This window comes from Panicum virgatum, chromosome 2N (assembly GCF_016808335.1).
Source record: "Panicum virgatum strain AP13 chromosome 2N, P.virgatum_v5, whole genome shotgun sequence".
In the NCBI taxonomy this organism is placed as follows: Eukaryota; Viridiplantae; Streptophyta; class Magnoliopsida; order Poales; family Poaceae; genus Panicum; species Panicum virgatum.
In genome coordinates, this window is record NC_053146.1 from 67,916,764 (window position 1) to 67,937,520 (window position 20,757).

The following is a 20,757-nucleotide window of genomic DNA, read 5'->3' on the forward strand; positions in this document are numbered from 1 at the left end:
GAAAGGTTTTGTCGTGAAAGGAAAAGAACATATGGGGTGTCGCTTAAAGAAATCCATTTATGTATTAAAGCAAGCCTCTAGGCAGTGGTATTTAAAGTTTGATGAAACCATAAGGAAATTTGGGTTTAAAGAAAATGAGGAGGACAATTGCATTTATGCAAAGTTCAGGAGTGGAAAAATTATTTTCCTAATCCTGTATTAGGATGACATTCTAATTGCTAGTAGAGATGTTGGTCTGCTATTGGAGACAAAGAAATTCTTGTCCTCAAACTTTGATATGAAAGATCTCGGTGAAGCTTCATTTGTTTTGGGAATTGAAATTCACCGAGATAGAACAAAGGGGGTATTAGGACTATCACAAAAGACATACTTAGAAAAGGTTCTAAAGAAGTACAGTATGCATATGTGCAAGCTTTCACCTGCTCCAATAGTCAAGGGTGATAGATTTGGGAAATTTCAATGTCCCAGGAACCAGTATGAGATCGATCAAATGAAAGCGGTTCCATATGCTTCAGCTGTCGAAAACCTACAGTATGCTCAAGTTTGTACATGCCCTGACTTAGCATTTGTTACCGGGATACTTGGCAGATATCAAAGTAATCCAGAACAGGCACACTGGATCATGGTAAAGAAAACTTTACGTTATGTGCAAGGCACAAAAGACCTCATGCTAACATACAGAAAATCCGATTCCCTAGAGATAGAAGGGTACTCAGATGCAGATTTTGCGGGGGACATCGATGACCGAAAGTCCACGTCCGGTTATGTGTTCACACTCGCAGGGGGAGCTATATCGTGGAAAAGCTCCAAACAAAACGTCACTGCATCATCGACGATGTACGCTGAATTTGTGGCATGTTATGAGGCCTCGGGGCAGGTTGAATGGTTAAAGAAATTTATACCCGGTTTAAGGGTGGTAAACAGCATTCAAAGACCACTCAGAATGTACTGCGACAATGAACCAACAGTGTTTTATGCTCACAATAATAAGTCAAGTGGTGCTGCCAAACACATTGACATAAATTTTTATGTTGTGAAGGAGAAAATCCAGAATCACTCTATTACACTCGAGCATATAAGCACAAAGAAAATGCTTGCGGATCCGCTCACTAAAGGCTTACCACCCAATGTGTTCATGGAACACATAGCCGGCATGGGTTTAAGGGAAAGCCTGTGATTTCTGGAGAATAAAAGGGCCCAAAAGATAAAGAATTTGTTTCAAAACAGTGATGTGTGTGGTAGCTGTTGAGTCTATCGGTCTTGAACCGTGACGATAAAGCATGCTCTATTCATTAATCTGTGATGGAACAACTAAAGAAAAAAGTTTCAAGTTAAAGTAAAAAGTGAGATCAATGGGGAGAATGTTGGATTGATCTCCTTCCTAATAGGCCCAACGGCCTATTAGGCCCTTAATCCGCGCCCTGATCGGGGGCGCCCAACCCAACACATGGTTGGTGGGCCCCCGTTGCGCTGCGCTATATAGAGAGGTGGATGCCGGCGGCACACAGCACGAGGTTCGCCGTGCGCCGCCAAACCCACCAAAAAACCCTAGCCCGATCTGAGGGTGCGCAGAAGCAACGGGAAGCCACCGCCTCTGCGCCACGCCAGTCGTCGTCCTCGACTCCACTGGCGTCTCCACCGTCGCCGCCGCCATTGTCCTTGACTCGTCGCCGCCGCCATTGTCCTTGACTCGTCGCCGTTGGTGCCGTCGTCCACGACAACGCCGCCGCGACCGTGAAGCTGCTGCGTCACTCGCCGCTGGATCGAGTTCAAGCGCCGGTGGTGATGATCTCTCCCTCTCTACTCCCTCACTGTGTTCATTCTCTTTTCGTTTATGCAATAGATCTAGGGACTCTTGTACTTGATGTAAAGAAAAGAAGGTTGAAACCTCACTGATCCGTGCACTGGTGTGATCCTAAAGCAAACACTTGGATCCACGTCATCTGCAAAGTTTCTCCAAGTGCTAGCTAGCTTCATTCACCAGGCCTACCATTAACCAATCATTGCTTTGGAAGGAGCAGAAGATGACTACCAGGTTCTTGTGCGTGACTGTGACTGAAAGGTGCAGGGTGACTGACATGCATATCCAGACCTGCCAATGCAATCCTCCTGTGGCATCAGGCATCAGCATCCAGCAAACATGAACAATGGACAGTGACCTGGTGGCTTGCATTCTTTCTGGTTACCAATTTGGCATGCAAAACTCCCCATTTGCCAAATTTTAGGGGCGAATGTGCAGGTTAAACGCCTGGCTGGAGAATGTGTCCTTTTCATTGCGGGGAAGCAAGTTACACAAAATGCGAAACATTGCTCCATCTGTGTCCTGGCTGAATGTATACAAGCCATCATCACAGGGTGACTCTAAAGCACACCAAATGCTGATGCCTCAGCAGCCACTAAGTCCATCCATGTCCCCATCTTGGTGTTGCATCATTGGAAGTTAGCAAATATCCGAAACGTGATCATTCAATTCCAGAAAAAAGAACAAAACTGAGTTATCACTGCTAGGTCACCAAAAACTCTGTACATTACAGTGAGCTCCAATGGTTTCCTATGGATGAGTTGAGAGGTACCCATCAACACAGTAACAAAAGAATTGTACCTGACCTGATGCATGCTAACCTCGTGTAAAAAACATTTACATCTTCGGACTGGCTTGCGCGCTAGGGTTACAACTTTTCTATCTGTAAGCTGAATCAGTAAGTTAACATCTACCCTACAAAATATTGTGAGCTATATATATATATATATATATATATATATATATATATATATATATATATATATATATATATATATATATATATGTATATGTATGTATACGCCTCAATGTATATACATGAGCGCCAGACGATTTCTGGAAAACAATGATAACGGCTTTTCGAACAACTCTGCCACTCAGTGGCTTCCACTACTGACTCGCCAGTCATCCTTTTGAGTGTGGATAACCAGCTGCATCGTGCCTGGCTTGAGCTTGCTTTTGACATTTGAAAGTTCATTGCACCTGGAGGCTGCATGAGCTCTAAAGTTTCAACGTGTCTTCAGCTGTCTATCCATCTTCTTGAAACGCTTTGTATATGAAATCTCTAAAACGTCTAGAATACTGCTTCGGATCCACTGCTGATATCGAAGTTGGGTCATACTGGAAAGACTTATATGCATGCTCAAGCTTCTTGCTGATATCGTAATCTTGGAGTATGTCTATGATTCCAAAATACAATATAACATCGTAGTACTCTCCAGTTGGCTCCCCAATCAGCTGCAGTTCACAATCACTCTTCCGAGCAGTGAGTTCAGCTCTTGAAGGCATGTTTGCCCCAAGTTTGATTTTAGGACACCTGTTAATTCAAAACATTCAGATGCTGATTTCAAGTACAAAGTGAAAAAAAATTGAATCAGAAGGGAAGTTTAATTGTAAATTACAACTTGTCGTGTGTCTCTGTATCATAACATTTTTTGTTCAAGTATTTAGGATATTCGGATTCTATACAGCACACAGAACCAAATCGAAGACAGCTGAGATGCATGAACAGAAAGGAACAAATAGGGGCATAGGGTCATAGACTCATAGCATAGCTGCATTAGTGTTGTGAGAGGTCATGGTGGGCATGAACTAAGTGGACACATTCTAGATTTTGAATAGGCTGCAGGGGAATAATTGCATCTTACATCTTCAATTATTCTGTCTCACTTCTCAAGATTGTGACAATAACTATTTCATTAGGTATGTTCACAAAAAAATAATGCAAGGGCCTTTTTTTCTCATTAGAGTTGAAATGCTGCTTAAACAAGAAGATTGCTGGTACAGATGCTGCTACCAAATATGACATAAAGATTGTGACAGGATAGATGTCATCAATTATTCCGATTGTAGGTCACATTCCAGTACAACAGTACCTCATAAGTATAAAACAGAACAGCTAAATGCAATTAAATGTCTATTTTACCTGTTTGAATCAGCAAGAAACTGATCTGCATTTCCTCTTGAAAGACGAGTTGCCAGTATGTTGTTGATATCATAGTCAATGGAACCTTCAACCAACAAATTGCTTGTAAGATATAAATTACCATGCTATGAAATTGCTAAGGTGATTTCTTTCATAACAAAACTGGTAAGGTGCTCAGAATTTTCCAACCAACCTTCAGTCAGAAGCTTCTCTCTATTATCTATGAAATGTACGCCAACCAGAAGACTGTAATCCATAATTTTCTCCTGCTCAAGGAATTCACAATCCCTGTCTACTTGCCTGCTTCAACATATGTAACATCTTTATTGACATGACGGACAAAAAATGCCATGATTTTTAAAAGCACTAATAAGACACCATATGTAGAATACGAGATAAAGTATGACCACCTTTGGAACTCTTGAAACCATTGCTTATTCAGTCTAAAGATGAAGTTCAGATCCAGGTCTTTCAGAGTTGTATACTGATCGATCTCTGTATGTGGCTTATCAGTTGTGCGGCCAAGAGATGAGCCTTTCAGATCAAAACGCCTATGAATAGGATATTCTGAGCAGAATAGATTTCCCATTATGACAAAACGGACCTGGGTTTTGGCCCAAAAGCAAACAGTCAGTGCATTAGTTATGGTTGTTGGCAAACAGTACTATCAAAGAGTTAAGGATGGAGAGGAACTATACAGCCGCATTCATCTCTAACCTTCTTCTGATTTGCTCCAGCTAACTTGAAACAATGTAAACCAAAAAATTTGGTAACTAGAGTATTTTCAAATGCCCGGACATGATTGTAATAAGCTGGGAGCATCTTCAGAAGCATCTGCAACGTGAACAAGTGATTTTGTATTCAGGTTGAAACTTCTAGCCTTACTATGAAGGGTCAGAAACATATAGACAAAGGGAGCAACAAAGGACGGACCTTCACTTCAGATTTCTTCATTGTCTTTATCATGTACCGATCATCGTTTGTGAGGTAGAAAAAGCTTCCGCTCTTACCAGGAGATGAAAGCTCCCGGAGAGCCTCATTTCCACATAGGGATAACATATAATCAGCAGCATCCACCTTGAACAGCTTGCGCAGTGTCCTGCAATTCAGTTCAGAACACTGCTGATGATCATGATGAAACACAGAAACAGGAACATGTTACATAATGATCATATATCTTTATCCAGGGAGTGAAGACCAACCGGAACACCTGTGGGCAGTTATCCTTCCATCTGAAGTCACAAGAATTGTGTGGAGGGGTGTATTTTGAGCCTTCAGGAGGGAACTTTGTCCATACTTTTTCCTTTGGGTCAAAAGCCGACGATTTCAGCTCAAGCACAACTGGGCCTTGCTTCCCCACTGCATGCCTGTGTCCAGATATGAATGTTGAGGCAAGACAATGAATTCAATCAACTATCAAGAAACGTGAATGACAAACAATTGCACTTTATAACGTCTTATTGGTTAAAAATTTACACAGAAGGCTGAGGCCTTAAAAAAATAACAGATAAAAAATCAGATTAGCCACCAAGAAATTTACTTCTGAACTTTACTTCACAACCTGAATCAACACATGAATCAAACTCTTGTGTTGATTCAGATGTCGATTTTCCCAAACTAGAACTTGTCAATCAGCAAAGGCATCAACAAGATTCAATCTGAATTCTGCCATTATGTGATGTCAAAATAGCATGCTCAAATCCCACAACTGCCCAACCAGAAAGTTTCAGACATTGAAGGCAAACGAACTCCACGCACCTGATCCCGAGCTGCAAGTTTAGCATGAGCTCGTAGTGCTTGTGACCCTTGGCGATGGTCTCCCCTTGCCGCTTCGCCTCCCGCGGAGGCACCCACTGGGTGATGTGCGGCGCCGGCGATGACGGCAGCAGCCCCTGGTCATCACCGCCGTCGTCCGTCCACACGCTCCTCCGCACGGACACTGCCTCGTCCCCCAAGGCAGGCCCGTCCACAATGTCGCACGTGATGTCGCCGTCAGACTCCCAAATGCAAATCTTGTCGTACTTCCTGTCGCCGCCGGAGCTGTTGCTCAGCCCGGACACCGAGCTCGCCCGCCCGTTGGTCGTCATGTTCACCGACGACGTCCGTGACTTGCGCGGCGACGCCGAGTTGGAGCTGGTGCCCATAAAGGTGGGCAGGTCTCTCGCGAACACGTCGCGGGGATCGCGCGCCGTCGGGGAGGACGCCGCCGGGGACGGGTAGTAGACTCCCTTCTGCTGGACAATGCCGGTGGGGCTGTCGCGCGTCCAGTAGCCGACGTAGACGCTGCCGTCGGCCCAGCGGAAGGTTCCCTGGCCGCGCGGGCAGCCATCCTCCCACCCGCCGTCGTAACGGTTGCCGTTGGACCAGACAAGCGCGCCGCGGCCGTGGATGAGCCCCGCGCGCCACTGCCCCGTGTACTCGGTGCCGTTCCGCCAGGTGTAGCGGCCGGTGCCGTCTTGCAGCCCCGCACGCCACTCGCCGTCGTACTGGTCGCCGTTGGCGTAGCTCTTGGTGCCGTTGCAGTGCTTGAGGTTCATGGACCAGGACCCCCTGTAGGTGTCCCCGGCGGCGCCGGTGTAGGTGCCGGAGCCGTCCATGAACCCGTCCTTGAACTCGCCCTCGTAGGTGGCGCCCGACGGCCAGGAGAACTTGCACCGGCCAGTGGCCTTGCCGTGCCGCCACTCCCCCTCGTACATGCACCCGTCCGTCCACAGGTACTTCCCCGCCCCATGAGGAGCGCCGCCGCGCCACTGGCCCGTGTAGAAGTCGCCGTTGGGGTGGTCGCGCTCCACGTACCCGTGCACGTGCTGGCCGTCGTCGCCGCCCCCCGACGAGGACGCCGTCTCGGAGTCCTCCGCGGCCGACATCGGGGACACCCGGCGCCGGCCCACGGGCTGGGGATGCTGCACCTTGCGCACGGTCGCCTCCCAGGCCCTGACGCGGGCGTGCTCGTGCATTGGACGCCCCCGCCTGTCGCGGCGGCCACGCCTCCTCCTGCGCCTTCTTCTTCTTCTTCGCCGCCGCCGCTGCTCGAGGTCCGCGCCCGGTACCTTGGGCGCGCGTCGCTCTGCTTTGCCGCGGATCTAGCACCGCCGGTGGCCGCGCGCACGGTGCCTCCACGGCGGCATTGTTGGGGGGAAAGAGAGGGTTAGTGCTGAGGAATGGACGGGGACACGCAAGCGAGCGAGAAGGTAGGAAAGCAAGAAAAGAAAGAAATGTGTTTTGGGGGGACAGAGGAAGAATGGATAGGGTGTAGTGGTGGGGGGTCTGGGGGAAGATGAAGGCAGGCCCGAGTAGCTTTGCTTGTTTCTTTTTTGTTCTTTCTCCATTTCTCCTTTATCTATCCCTACTGAAACTTAAGATCATATTTTCAAATGTTTAGAATCTCTAAATACAAATAAATTTCAAACTGTCCAAGAAGGTTAAATTTTCTATCCACGGTTTTTTTCTATTTTATTGTCCACTGATCAATTTTTTTTGAAAGCACCCAGGAGCACTGGGGAATCATGTAAGAACTCGGTTGGGCACCCACGCTAACCACGCGCTCAACGCAGATGGGCTGCCGGAAAGTCCGAGAACGCACCTGCCGGGGCTTACACACGCGCACTCACACTCACACCACAGGAGCCCCAACACCCCTCTGGTGAAATTTCCCCGTGCGACACCTGGGCACATCCCAGACAGGGATCGAACCCGGGCGGGCGGCTCCACCACGGGAGCGCTTACCATCGCGCTACCAGCTTGTTCGCCACTGATCAATATTGAGTCTCACGTGATTGTCATATACATAGTGAATGCATTGTCATCTATGGACACCCCCGACGTGTTTCCCTCGAGACGTTACGGCTCATAGAATCCAATTTGCCCAACACTAGGAGTCTCTCCACTTATGGTTGCTGGAAAGCTTCACTCCATCTGCATTTGTCGCTAGCCTTTTTTCATATCGGCGCCCATTTGAGTTTTGATATAAGATGCTTTGGTGGTGTCACTTCTAGATTTAGAAAGGGTCATTGTCAAATGTAGCGCATATGGTTGAAAAAAAAACTCGAAATTTGTATGGGAAAGGCAAAATATATGGTTTAAAAGCTAGCACATGTTAGTTGAATGTTTGGAATAGTTGAGTTGAGAGTTGAAGTTTAGGATCGGAAATTTAATTCCCTTATTTTTCCGGTTGAAACCCTTTTGAGAGTTGCATTTGCAGGATGGAGATATTTTACTCACAAGTTTGAAACTACTTATTGAACTTTTATGAATCCCTATTTTGGATTTTTCTTTAAATGTATGAGGTTTTGTGCACACCACTCAAAAATACCATCATTGACTAGTAAATGATTGCTACACTTGTGTCTAGTTAATAGTACTCCCTTTTGTAAGGATTTTACTGTTGATAAGTATTCGCTGTGTTCGCTTGGCTGGTGCTGATTTGTTATGAGAGAACAATACTGCTGACTGGCTGGTAACTGATGGCTGGTGATGATTTAGTATGAGAGAACAGTACTGCTGGCTGGTTGGCTGACAAGCCAAGCGAACACAGCAATGTTGATAGGTTTTAAGAACTTACTATTGCATAGCCTGTGGAAAAAAATTGTTATGGTGCCAGCTTTCCAAAATTGGTGCCTGATATTTAGAAATTTTCATGGTGTAATCAAATAAAGGGGTTTTTGACAATTTTGATGTTGGAGCATGAGTGGTTTATCGATTTATCTGGGGTGTTTTTTTAAACCTGTTTGTGACTGTGCCTGTCCTTTCAACAAAACCGTCAAAAGGCTAGAGATTTGGGTTCCAGCGCTGTCCCTACGTTTAATTAGCAGGTCCAACCAACTAGTTAACCATTTCATGGCTTAATTTAGGAGGCATGTCTGTTTGCGAGGTGGCGGGCTCCGAGTCTTTCTCCTAAGCGGCTAGGACTAGAGCCCCAAGGTCCTCAACAGTAACAGAGCAAGCAAGCATCTGCCGCCGGGATGGCAGAAGCTTCACCATTTTACCATCAGCCTACTCCTACCCTTCCTACGCCATGGTAGCTTCCAACTGGGCCTGGCTCCGTGGTTCGATGTCTTGTCACTGTATCTTTGGCTCTTTGCACACCTGCCGGACCAGCACATGTGTTCTTTCAGGTGCATAGCAAATTGCAGCTTGCAGGTGTATTGAGCAGCTGCCACTTGTGTGTGATGCTATAGCTTTAGCTTGGTCCTAATCTTTCGACCTCTGTAGGTCTAACCGGCCATCTGGGTAGTTAAAGGGAAATGCCACTAATGACAGGCTTCTAATTCTTGCTTTATGTGGATACAATCTTGTGGCCCTAGCAAAAGCTCAATTATCAGAGAAGGAGGAAAAGGAAAGCTGATATCTAAATGACACTAAAGTGGCATACTCCCTATTCAGGGAGATGTGAATCTTCAACGAGATCGGATCAGTCGTGCTGCTGCTGGTTGTTCCTCTGTCATGAAGAGCATGTACGTTCCGTCTCCAACTTTATAGCATTTAAGAAATGGCGATTTTTTTCCTCTCCTTTTTGCTTGGGTTGACATTTGGCAAAAACTCAATTCAAAACCGACGTTTGGGAGGAGTACTATATTGAGCGTCAATGTATGCTGATCTGGTCGACGAAAATGGAGCAGCAAATGGGAGGAAAAAGTGCACCACAAAATCGAACAGCATTGACAATCTTGGTAACTTTGTCAATGACGTTTACTCCGACGTACTCCTGCAAGAACAACTCGTTTTAATTTTGTTTGGAAGATGGATCTCTCACGATTAGGTACTGTTTGAATTCTGTATTGGGATCAACATTTGCGGTTGAATCTGCAGCTGTAGCACGGTTTCAGATATGTCAACTATTTGCTAGCGATTGCTAATATTTTCCTTGCACATCTTCAAGATTATCACTGACATTGGCCCTGTTTGGATCCACTAACACTGTTAGATGTTAGTGTTAGTTTCTAACACAGAACTAACACGGAACTAACACTAACACTTGAGGTGTTTGGATGCTAGTGTTAGTTTGACAATAAAATCACTTTTTCAATCATTTGACTCATTTAACTCTCTTTGCAGCCGCACCGCCCCGACGCCGCTCCGCTGCCCCGCCGAGCCTCCGCCCCGCCGCGCAGAGCTCCCCCGCCACCCGCCGTGGCCGCTCCACCCCGCGCGACGCCGTAGCTACGCGCCGCCCGCAGATCTGCACATAACGGCCGAGCTCCGCCACGCGCGGATCTGCTTGAGGCCGGGCGAGCTCCGCGCCGACGAGCTCGAGGCCGACCGGCACGGAGGAGGGAGGAGCCGAGCGGCGGCGGCGAGCCATGGGCGGCTGCGAGATCCATGGCCGCCTTGGCCGCCGAGGGAGGGAGCATGGAGGCCCGCCGCGCACCGCTCATCTTTCCGACCGTAGCCGCACAAGGGATGAGATCTGGCGCGGCGAGTAGAGCCTCCACGGCAAGAAGGGAGGAGCACCGCCGCGAGGTTCCGACTCCGGCGCGGCGAGGAGGGAGATAGCGGAGGGGCAGGGGACTGGCGGCTCGGGTGGGGGCTGGAGATGGGAGAGAGGAGAGAGAGAGTGGGACTTCCCTCTTTTCCTGTGGATCCCACCAAAACTAACACAAAAAACACCTCTTAGAGATGCTAGTTTTTTAGGGGGTGTTAGTTGTATCTAACACAAACTAACACACCTGTTTGGGTAATTAGGTGTTAGTTTGCTCTAATCTAAGACAAACTAACACTAACATAGAGTATCCAAACAGAGCCATTATGACCTTACTTGCTGAACTTGCAAGTTATTTGCATGCGTTTGGCCAAGTAACATGCCAGATCATCACTGGAGATGGTAACAATTGTCGTGCTTCCAATGAAGTGACCAGATCCTGCTCCATTAAACTTTCTTAAAAGTTACCCGCTGGCAAGTGGCCAGAAAACTATTTTAATTTGTTTCGTCTAAATAAACACTTTTTTTTGTCTAGTTTCTCCTACACTTGTAGCGTTTTCCTTGGCCGGTGCAAAACCTGACCGGTTCTCCCAGGGCTAATGCTGCGAAATAAATAGTGTTGCTCCCATCCATCCAATGTACAAAGCGACACACGGACAGCGCTTTGCCAGGGGCAAAAGGGCCAAGAGGAAGAAAAAAGAAGAACAAGTACAGGACACAAAGCGAGGTCAACAGACCAGTTATTGCTTGGCTTTTACACAGCTGTAGTGTTGTGCTCGTTCTGTATCTCTCCCATCGCATCTCCCTTGTTCTGTTTGTTTGTTGTTCAGATGTAGTAGTAATGTAATATATACTAGCAATAATCCAAGGTGTTCTGTTGTTTGCTGGGGGTGTTTGCCGTCCTAAATAAATGCTGCAGATCGACGAAGCATAGGGGAGCAAGTCATGAAGATACCACGGCCGGGGTACTGTGCCTAAATCTAAGTGGAATCAATGTGTGCACAAGACGTGTCTGAATTCTGATGGTGATGATGGGATGCGTAGAGGAAAACGACACTAAAATGACATGCCCGTCACACCTCGACGACGAAACAGTTTGTCCGCGTTCATGTAGCAGCAGGGCAAGATATGAGCATGAGCGGAAAATCCTTGAGCAGTTGAGCTGCAAGCATGCTGAAGCTGAACACACCCACACCCATCTCTCGTCCTAATCGCCATGATTTGGAACCCCACTAGCACGGCGCAAAACACAAGCGACAAAGCCAAACCTCAACTGAGAGTTCTGCCAATGGAGTACCAGCTATCCCGATCGACTGATGGAGCTCTGCCAATGGAGAGCCGAATGCATGCGAGAATTCATTCCCATCTATCAGTCTCGGCGTCTCGGAAAAAAAACAAAGGGAAAAGGAAAAGGGATGCGAGTCGACTGAGAGACGACGAGGGTCAGTGAAGAAAAGAAAAAAAGGCGAGACCCTGACGGGTCGCTGCATACTTGCATCGCATCGTATATATCTTCCATTTGTAGCCCTTTTCCACCCGGACGGGTGCGTGCGAGTGCGAGTGCGAGTAGGCCCTGCGACGTCCCCGCTTCCACAGCCCACACCCGCCTGGTAGCCGAGAAATTTCTCGGTAGGCGTTGCCCAACTCGACGCCGGCGACCCCGACCGCAGCGAGGCCACCACCACTGCTCTGCTCCACTAGGCGTAGGCGCCGGGGACAGCTGACCTGATCACCTGACCCGGAAGCGGAACGAGGCCGACCGTGCGGGTGCGGAAACGGGAAACAAAGCGCTCGTCAGGTGACCGGGGAGCGAGATCGCGTGCGCGCGCTCGGCACCAGGCACCTCCGGTCCCGAAGTGGTGCCGCGCGGCGGCCGTCACCACCGCGCCACGCCACGATCCGGCGGGCTCGCCCCCGAGAGGGAAGCCGCGATCCCGATCCCGCCTCGGATGACGACGCCGGACGCGCCGCGCGCCGTGCGCCCGGACCACGCCCTTCTCGCCGGTGGTTGCCGCAGCGGCGTGCCCGCAACCGTCTGGCCGGGCCACGGCCTGCACTCGAGTAGTAGGCGCCACGACGGGCCGGGCATTGTGGACTGGCCCTCTCCTCCTCCTGCTGTACTTGGCCAAGGGGATTAGATCTCGCTAACCGTGATTAGAAATGCCATGGGCTGGGAGCCATGACAAGCTCGCACGTGAGGTGCTGCCGATCCGTGATAATCAGCGCGGCGGAGGGGTGCGTGGCCGGGATAATTTCGCCGCCCGGGCGGCACAGGGGAGACAGGAAAGGAACGCCAATAATGGCGGCGCGATTAGGGCTAAGCTGTTGCGACGTGTCCTCACGAATTGCACTCGACGCGAGATAAAATCCCAAGCAAGGACGCGATCCGGCAGGTAAAAACCACTTTCCCCAGGAGGACGGGTTTCCAGACAGGCAGAGGCAGCCCATGTGTGTTCGTGAGGTGAGACAGCAGGCTCCCGTCCTCGATCAGCTCTCACGCTCGGCCGTATGCGTGTGGATGGGTTCACAGCACACGAAACGCTTGGGGGTTTTCAACGGCTTCCACGTGGAGCGCCACCGGGGCGTCAAACCGTGTGGCCCCCGAGCTAGATTGCCTGGCCGTTGCGTGCAGCAGCCAAGGCCGAGAGCCGCCGGGCGCCGTCAGAGCCAGCTAGCCACCCAGGCAGCGGCCGGTGGGGCAAGGGGCACCGGAACAGTGGTAGCGCTGGGAGGGGTGGGGGGTGGGCGGTCGCCGTCGCCGTCGCGCGCCCTGGCCAGCAGCTGCAGGAGAGGGAGGTCGCCCGCTAATGGTTGTTTGAAATGAGTTTAATGAATTGGGTTTGATATGGATTGTGTTTGGATGGATTCAAATGGGTTGTATTAGTTAATAGGGTGGGATGGAATGGGTTATATGTAAATATAGATTGTAATGGTTTGGGTGGGCCGAAATGGATTCTTTAGGTAAAATAGTATGGTTATATAAAAATGTCGGTCCGTAAGAGTCGGACTTTAGAAATAAAACCTCGCGTTCACATTATATAATTTTATCAAAATTGACTGAAATTTATTGAAGATGACTCAGTATGACTAGCAGCTACTTTGTGCAAAGCAGTGTGGCTAGAATTACACGTGGGTCCCACATCAAGAGCCGGATCTTAGAAATAAAATCTCGCGTTCACACTATAAAATTTTATCGAAATTGACTGAAATTTTTTAGAGATGACTTAATATGACTTGGAGCTACTTTGTGCAAAGCAGCGTGACTAGAATTACACGTGAGTCCCACGTCAAGAACCAAATCCTAGAAATAAAATCTCGTGTTCACATTATAAAATTTTATCGAAATTGACTGAAATTTGTTGGAGATGACTCGGTATAACTAGCAGTTATTCTGTGCAAAACGATGTGGCAAAATCTACACTATAATTTTTTTTGGAGAAACGAGTTTTTATTGGGTTGTAACCATAGTTTGGTTAATAGTTTATTACACCATGAGTTGAAATATTTGGGTTAGATTGGTTTGGGTGGTGGTTTGGAATGGTGTGAATAATATTAGTTTTCCTAATGAGAAAAGATTGGTGTGGATATAGTTTAGTTTTGAGACCATTTACAGGGCTAGAGCCACCGATCGCGAGCCGTGGACCCGTGGACCGTGGTGTGGTGGGGCGCGCTCGCCCAGGGAGCCAGGGACAGGGGCCGGGGCACCCAGGCACCCTGCCGCCGCCACGCCCGGCACCGTGGGCGCCACGCCGCGATCCCCTGCCCCCGTCCTGCCCCGCTGCCCGCCCTCTCCTTTTGCCGGCCCCATCGGGCCATCCCGCCATCCCTTCTCCTTTTTTGAAGAACCGCCATCCCTTCTCCTCCAGTCTTCCTCCTGCCCCTCACCTGACACCCCACCCCACAGGCGCGGCCCACCAATCACGGCCGGGCTCCTCCCCCGACCCGTGGTCGTCGTCGTCGTCGTCCTCCGCCACCGCGGCCGCGAGAGCGACGCCTTCCTGCCAAGTTCCATCCATCTTCGTTGGCTTGCTGCTGCAAGCGCCTTACGCTTCCGCAGCTAGACCTCGTCGTTGCCAAGGTCAAGAAATGCTTGCCAACGTAGGGGGTGTTTAGTTCCCAAAAAATTTTATACAGTCATCACATCAAATTTTCAGACACATACATGAGACATTAAATATAATTGAAAAATATAATTAATTACACAGTCTAATTAATTACCACGAGATGAAATTTTTTAAACTTAATTAGTTTATGATGGGACATTATTTATCAAGTAACAATGAAACGTGCTATAATATCAAAACCTAAACTTTTTCGCCAACTAAACACACCTGTAATATCAGCACGATCGATCTCACCTAACCGTGCCCAATCGATGATCCGGTGGCACGTTGAGCTCACCTGACAACTTGACAAATGGCTGGACCTAAACCCTGTCGGCGACGGTTACAGAACTGTTACGTCAGTCAGGTGCGGCGCGTGTGTTAATAAAATCCACGAAGAGAGGCAGAAACTTTTTTTTATCTTTCTTTTTCTTAAAAAAAATGTTTCTGAGAGAGCCCACCGCTGCTGCACCAGGCCGACAGATGGGGTTCATAGGAATTAGGAAAGTATGTGGAAAGGTGACGGATCGGTATGGGCAGATAGCAGAGCAGCAGCCTAACTCCATCCAATTTTGATTGATATTTTACAAAACTTAAATATAAAAAATAATAGCTATATTTGCTATTGGCATGAGTTATGACAATAAATAGCACTAATAACGAGGAGTTCCTAGTTAAAATATTAGATGACCAATAAAAAATCTGTGTTACATTTATTAGATTGATAATCACACTTGTTGTCCTTGGTCATTGTGCCATATGCAAATATATCTATCAAAATTGGATGGAGGGAGTACTAGCTATTTGGTTAGCTGATGTGGAGGTAAGATGTAAAGGAAAAGACTATTTAATATTATTGGACCCACACACTCCTCTCATATGTTTTTGGACTACGTGAAATATATCAGTTATTTACTCGTCACCAGTGACTACTCTCTTTCCTACTCGGCAGCTCTGATCCCATTGGAGTAGAAAGCATGCAATCCTGAGGAGACCATGGTCCTAAAAGGCGCCATCAAATCATCCTGCTCCAGAGACTTTTTCCCTAGAGGCTGTGTTTAGTTTTAAAATTCCTCTCTCCAAACTTCACTATTTACATATCACATCAATTTTTTTACCTCATACATGGAGCATTAAATATAGGTAAATAAAAAAACTAATATAGGTAAATAAAAAAACTAATTGCATAGTTTTGATGTACACGACGAGACGAATCTTTTGAGCCTAGTTAGGTCATGGTAGGACAACAATTACCACAAACAAACGAAAAGTGCTACAGTATGCTATAGTGTCCGATGTGACTTTTTTTACCATCGGATCTAAACACAGCCGGAGTGATGAAACCTCAAATCTCTCCACTTGGACTGTTCAGAATTTTTTTTCCACCTTCACCACCTACCAAACTTGAGTGTGTACCATGCATGTGGATATGTGATGGATGGCGAGGATAAGTTGATGCAGACACTAGCAATTTTACACTTTGGGTGGCCTGTGGGCCCGGGTGGGCTGAGCTGATGGCCAACAAAGCACACACTAGGGTCATGATCATGGCCAGGGCGCCTGGCCAGATTGTGTGGTGGTTTAGTAGCTTAAGCACGCTCTGGTTTGGGGCTAATTGGGTCATTCTATTACTCATGACCCATGCATGTGGATGCCCTTGCCCCACTTATCCACATTAGGGCTGAAAAGATGGGAGATTAAGCTGATGCTACTCCTTTGTTTGTTGCTTGCTCTTGTGGGGTTCCTTCCACTCGCTAGGATTTCTTGGGGCCTAGATGACATCCTCCCTATCCCTGCCAAGCTAGCTCCCAGCCTGTGGTGGCATGCGGTGCTTCGTCAAAAAATTACAAGTGAAGCAATAGAAACACGACAGGTAAGAATCACTATAATGAGGAATCGAGTTTGGGGATATTGTTATGGTAGTGAGCATCACTGTTTGTGGGTACCAAACCAAATGATTTCGCCGCAATAACAATGTTAAACTTGGGCCATTAATAATTATCATGTCGGAAATCTGTCTGAAACATACAGTGTGAGTGATGAACCATACAAATACATGTCATGTCAATCCAAAAATCATAGAACAGCCAGCTTTTCATGTGGTCAATAATGTTGTATTTGAATTTCCAGAAAATATAATGTTGTATTTGCAGCCGGATGAGCACTTAATTCAAACCTTTCAAGTGGCGCTTGTTCAAAATTCAAAAAGACACACTACATGACCACGCTGGAAATCGTACAAGCAAGTTTCGGACAAAATCGTCGACTGCATCTGAATGACAACGACTCCTCTTTTCGTACTGGAGGGTTCAGACAAACCTGTGATGTGTTCATTGCTTAACGTAACACACTTGTACACTGCCGATGCATACTCGTGTCACTTCAACCGGTGACAATAATGTTATCTCCTGGCTGTCAATTTCAAGATGTCAAAATTGGGCAATAAGACAAACACGAAGACTTCATTTTTTTGGTCGTCGTTCGACGACTAAGTAACACTATTATACTACTAGTAAACAAGTGTAACACTATACCATGTACTGATAGATTACTCCTTAATTTGGATATGGATCCCACGATCGCAGTCAACAGTCCGGCGAGACTCGGATCGACTGGAACCGCAAACACAGTCACACAGACCACCCGACAGGAAGGTTGTTCCTCAACCTCCTTCTTGCTGGAGCTGCTGCTGAACCTCGTTTTCTCATGCATTTTGCCAAGTCCCGAGTTTTTTTTTCTTGGATAGCCAGGAATTCGCGTCCCTGTGCTGATCCTTGCTCAGGTATATATACTTTCTCACGAAACACAGCTTCGAAAAGGTTTGAGTTCGAGTTTCAGGGAGGAAGCAGGCAACGATCAAGTAGAAAAGTTCTATCCCATGTGTCTTTCATTTAGGGAATTCCTTGCTGCGCACTTTGTCGTGAGAATAAGATCTCATTGGTTATAGAAAGAAGCCAGTAAAGAAGGTGCTTTTTTTTCGAGATGTTTGAGTTGGCACAGGAGAAGAAGTAAGCAAACAGGGCATTACAGCCATCTATAGATAGGTGTGAAATTTTTATGAGAGTGCTCTCTCAACTTCCTATAAGAGTTCCGCTTTTGCAAATGAAAGACAGAATTGATTTTGAAATTTGACGTTCTTGATGTGGCTCCATCTTCCATATGGTAGGAGGAGTAGTGCAGTTAAATTAATGGTGCCGCCTAGCTAATGTTGCGGGAGGAGGCGCTCCACTCCGATCCAATGCAATACTACTACTAGATGACGCTGTAAAGGCGAAAGCCGCAATAATAGCGCGTAAAAGAGAGGCGCCGGGCCGAGTGGGATCATACTCCTCTCATATGGGGGGGGGGGGGGGGGGGGGGTGGTGATACTATAATTCGGGAGGCAGGCAGGCAGGCGCACGGACATGTACATGATGGAAGGCCAAGGCCGGCGCGTGCGCCTCTTGCCTTCTTGCTTGTGCTGCCTACGAGAGCCTACTTACTCCTACTTACTACTATACGAGTGGGCCCGCAGCAGCTTGCGCCGTGCCCTACAGTCCTGCACTCGTTCGTACCGGCCGTCGTCGATCCAAGCGCCCAGCCGGCCATCCCTGGGCACAGTTGGTGCACAGCTGTCCGGACCAGACAGGGGTCTCCCTCCCGTGTTCTCAGGCTGCAGAGAGCACATCGGCGGCACATGTGACGTATCCAACAGTGGTGGATCGGATCGGAGCAACCGTCCGGGAAATTGCAACCCCCATTGTTCTCATCCACATGCATGCCTCTGTCAGTGTCTGCGCGACAGGGCCCGATGATCTAGACCGAGCGAAACGTACAGGCTCGTGCTGCCCACGCGATGCTAATTAATCCATAATTAATTAATAATTAGCGGATGGTTACTGTAGTATCATTGTTGCAAATCATGGATTAAATAGGCTCATTAGATTCGTCTCGCGATTTACAGCTCATCTATGCAAAAAGTTTTGTAAATAGATTTCATTTAGTACTCTATTGAAACATTTGATGTGGCGTTTTTTTTATTTATGGAGTGGGAACTAAACAGAACCTGTAACCAGAAAGAGCTGGCTGCAGTGCAGGCGCAGCAGCTGGGTATGCCTGCCCGATGTATACAATTACTGCAACGTCAAGGCACCCAAAGATAGCCAGGTCCATTACCCCATATATGTTGGTGGTAGAGATGCATATATGAATGGCCGGCTGCGCCGATCCCGATCCATCACTTGGATCTTTCACGGTCACAAGTAATGGCATGTACTTGAACTGCAATATCTCATGAACCCAGGACAAAGCTTGCATTGAAGTGTGCTGAAGTTGAAGGGGGGAAGAAAAAAAAAATCTGCAGCATGAGAAGCAGTAACTTTTGCTGGTCAAATTAACTGCAGCATGAGAAGCAGTAAGCATTCTGTTACAAAAGCTCTTTATTTGATCTCATCAAAGCAGCTATCAAGACCATGGTAACAGCCATGGTTAAAGATATAAATTGGGTTTATTGCTATGCTATGAATGAGTTTTATGGCTGCCATTAGAAAGAGAAACTGATGTTCTAAATGCCTAGTCTTAACTAGGTTGTAATCTCCCTATATAAAGGGACCTTGAGATCAATGAGAAAATTGGCTCCATTCACTACATTCTTGTCCCTACAATTTTTATTCTCTGACACGTTATCAGCACCCTGCTCTACACTGAGCAAACTGAGAGAAGGAGGAGATCGACGACATTAGCAAGTGTAAGATGCCGAAGCGCTCACCGAAAATGCTTCAACTCCGTCGTCTTCTCCGTGAGCAGCTCCTTGAGGCTCTGCTTGCTCCAATGCGCCGTTCTCGCCGTCGTGGTCGCCGTGGCATAGCTCCTGCCGATGGAGCTCGCCGCGTCGACGACCTCGCGGCTTGCCAGGCCCCCCCGGTGCCGCCTGATCACTGCACCGCCGAGGGGCGCGTCCTCGTGAGCTCCCCGCGCCACTGTCTGTCCCATGGATGGACAGCCAGGGTGCGGGTGGAGCACGGAGGGTCGCCGGCAGCGTCAGCCACTCATGGCGTCGCCTCGCCACACCGGTCAGTGATGCCGCGACGGTCTTCCTCGCCGGTGTACTCGCCGATCCACATGCCGGTCCGCTCTGCTTCGCCCACGTACTCGCCGGCGACGCCGCAGTACATCCCGACGCCCCTGGAGCCGCCGGGCTTCGAGCTCCCGCGCACCAGGGCCGCGCGCCGGGGTGCCCTCCCGTTCTACGACGAGGGGGAGAGCTCCTACGTCGCCGACGAGGTCGTCTTCGATGAGCCGGAGCTCGCCCCTCCACCCCCACCTCAGGCGCCGGCGGCTGTCGACGAACTCGGCATCGCCGAGCCGGCCATGGCGCCTCCGCTCCCAATCCCGCCTCCACCCCCTGTCCCGGCACGTCGCAACGCGACAGCGGCGGCGAACCGCCGCCCAGGGCTGCGCAGGTTCATCCCGACCGGGCATGACCCAGCCGAGGCGACCTCGCACGACCTCGAGGGGCGCCCACCTCGCTCCGGCGAGGGGGAGGCCTAGGCCGGCAAGACCCGAGCAAGAAAAGGGCGGGAGGCGGAGGACGGCGCGACGGGGCGGCGGCGCATCAGCGCGACGGCGAGGCGGCCTGCCCTGGCGGCGACGCATCAGCGCGCCTCCCAGGCGCGGCAGCGGCGCCCTTCAGGCGCAGCAGCGGCGGCACCTCCAGGCGCGGCGGCGGCGCCCTCCAGGCGCGGCAGCGGCACCCTCCAGGCGCGGCGGCGGCGGCGGCCGCCTGGCAGCTGCGTTGGCGGGGGTGGGGGTTTCCCCCAACCCTAGCCCAAGCCGGCCTTTAGGCCACTGGCTGCTGGGCCGGCCTGATCGGCCCGATAGGCCGCGCCGGCCTGCGTGCTGGACCTGCCCTCCCCTGGACCCAAATCGGCGGTGGGCCGAATTAGAGATTGTCTCGGCCCACCGCCCAATAAGATTTACTATTTCAATTTCAGCATGAATTTAAATTCGAGTTTTGTACTACGAACTATTTAAATTCCGCAAATAATCAGAGACTTTATGCTTTCAGCATCATGTAAATTTCTCTGTTTTTCATTTATTTTCAGCACTTTATGCATTTCCATGATATTTATTTTACAAGTATTATGCAAATTTAAATTATTCATACACAAAATTGGTCATACACAAGGTGTACCACAGTATACCATGGGATTTCATCCTCAGTGTGCATATCCAATTTGAATTGAATAGTAAAATGGTCTACACCTTCGGGTGATTATCATAATCCATTCTTCGGATTGGTCTTGGTAAT

General features: G+C 48.8%; 2 protein-coding genes across 2 annotated transcripts; one reads left to right on the forward strand and one right to left on the reverse strand.

Moving 5' to 3' along the window:
* Window positions 1-2,814: 2,814 nt before the first annotated feature.
* LOC120662075 (phosphatidylinositol 4-phosphate 5-kinase 6-like) lies at window positions 2,815-7,200 on the reverse strand. Its single transcript, XM_039941162.1, has 8 exons — window positions 5,706-7,200; window positions 5,150-5,314; window positions 4,881-5,046; window positions 4,665-4,781; window positions 4,358-4,551; window positions 4,141-4,247; window positions 3,948-4,032; window positions 2,815-3,338 (listed from the first exon to the last, which is right to left on the reverse strand). The coding sequence occupies exons 1-8, from the start codon at window positions 6,902-6,904 to the stop codon at window positions 3,050-3,052; spliced, it is 2,322 nt and encodes a 773-aa protein (XP_039797096.1). The 5' UTR covers window positions 6,905-7,200; the 3' UTR covers window positions 2,815-3,049.
* Window positions 7,201-19,526: 12,326 nt separating this feature from the next.
* Window positions 19,527-19,997, forward strand: LOC120662961 (extensin-like). The gene has a single exon (XM_039942004.1). It carries the CDS (start codon window positions 19,527-19,529, stop codon window positions 19,995-19,997), a length of 471 nt encoding a protein of 156 aa, XP_039797938.1.
* The last annotated feature ends 760 nt before the right edge of the window (window positions 19,998-20,757 follow it).

Excerpts from the sequence above, each read along its gene's own strand:
- LOC120662075 (XM_039941162.1), bottom strand. The coding sequence starts at position 6,904 with ATGCACGAGCACGCCCGCGTCAGGGCCTGGGAGGCGACCGTGCGCAAG. Across the intron at positions 5,315-5,705 it reads AACTTGCAGCTCGGGATCAG|GCATGCAGTGGGGAAGCAAG; the intron begins GTGCGTGGAGTT and ends ATCTGGACACAG. Across the intron at positions 4,033-4,140 it reads AGAGAAGCTTCTGACTGAAG|GTTCCATTGACTATGATATC; the intron begins GTTGGTTGGAAA and ends TGTTGGTTGAAG.
- LOC120662961 (XM_039942004.1), top strand. The coding sequence starts at position 19,527 with ATGCCGCGACGGTCTTCCTCGCCGGTGTACTCGCCGATCCACATGCCG.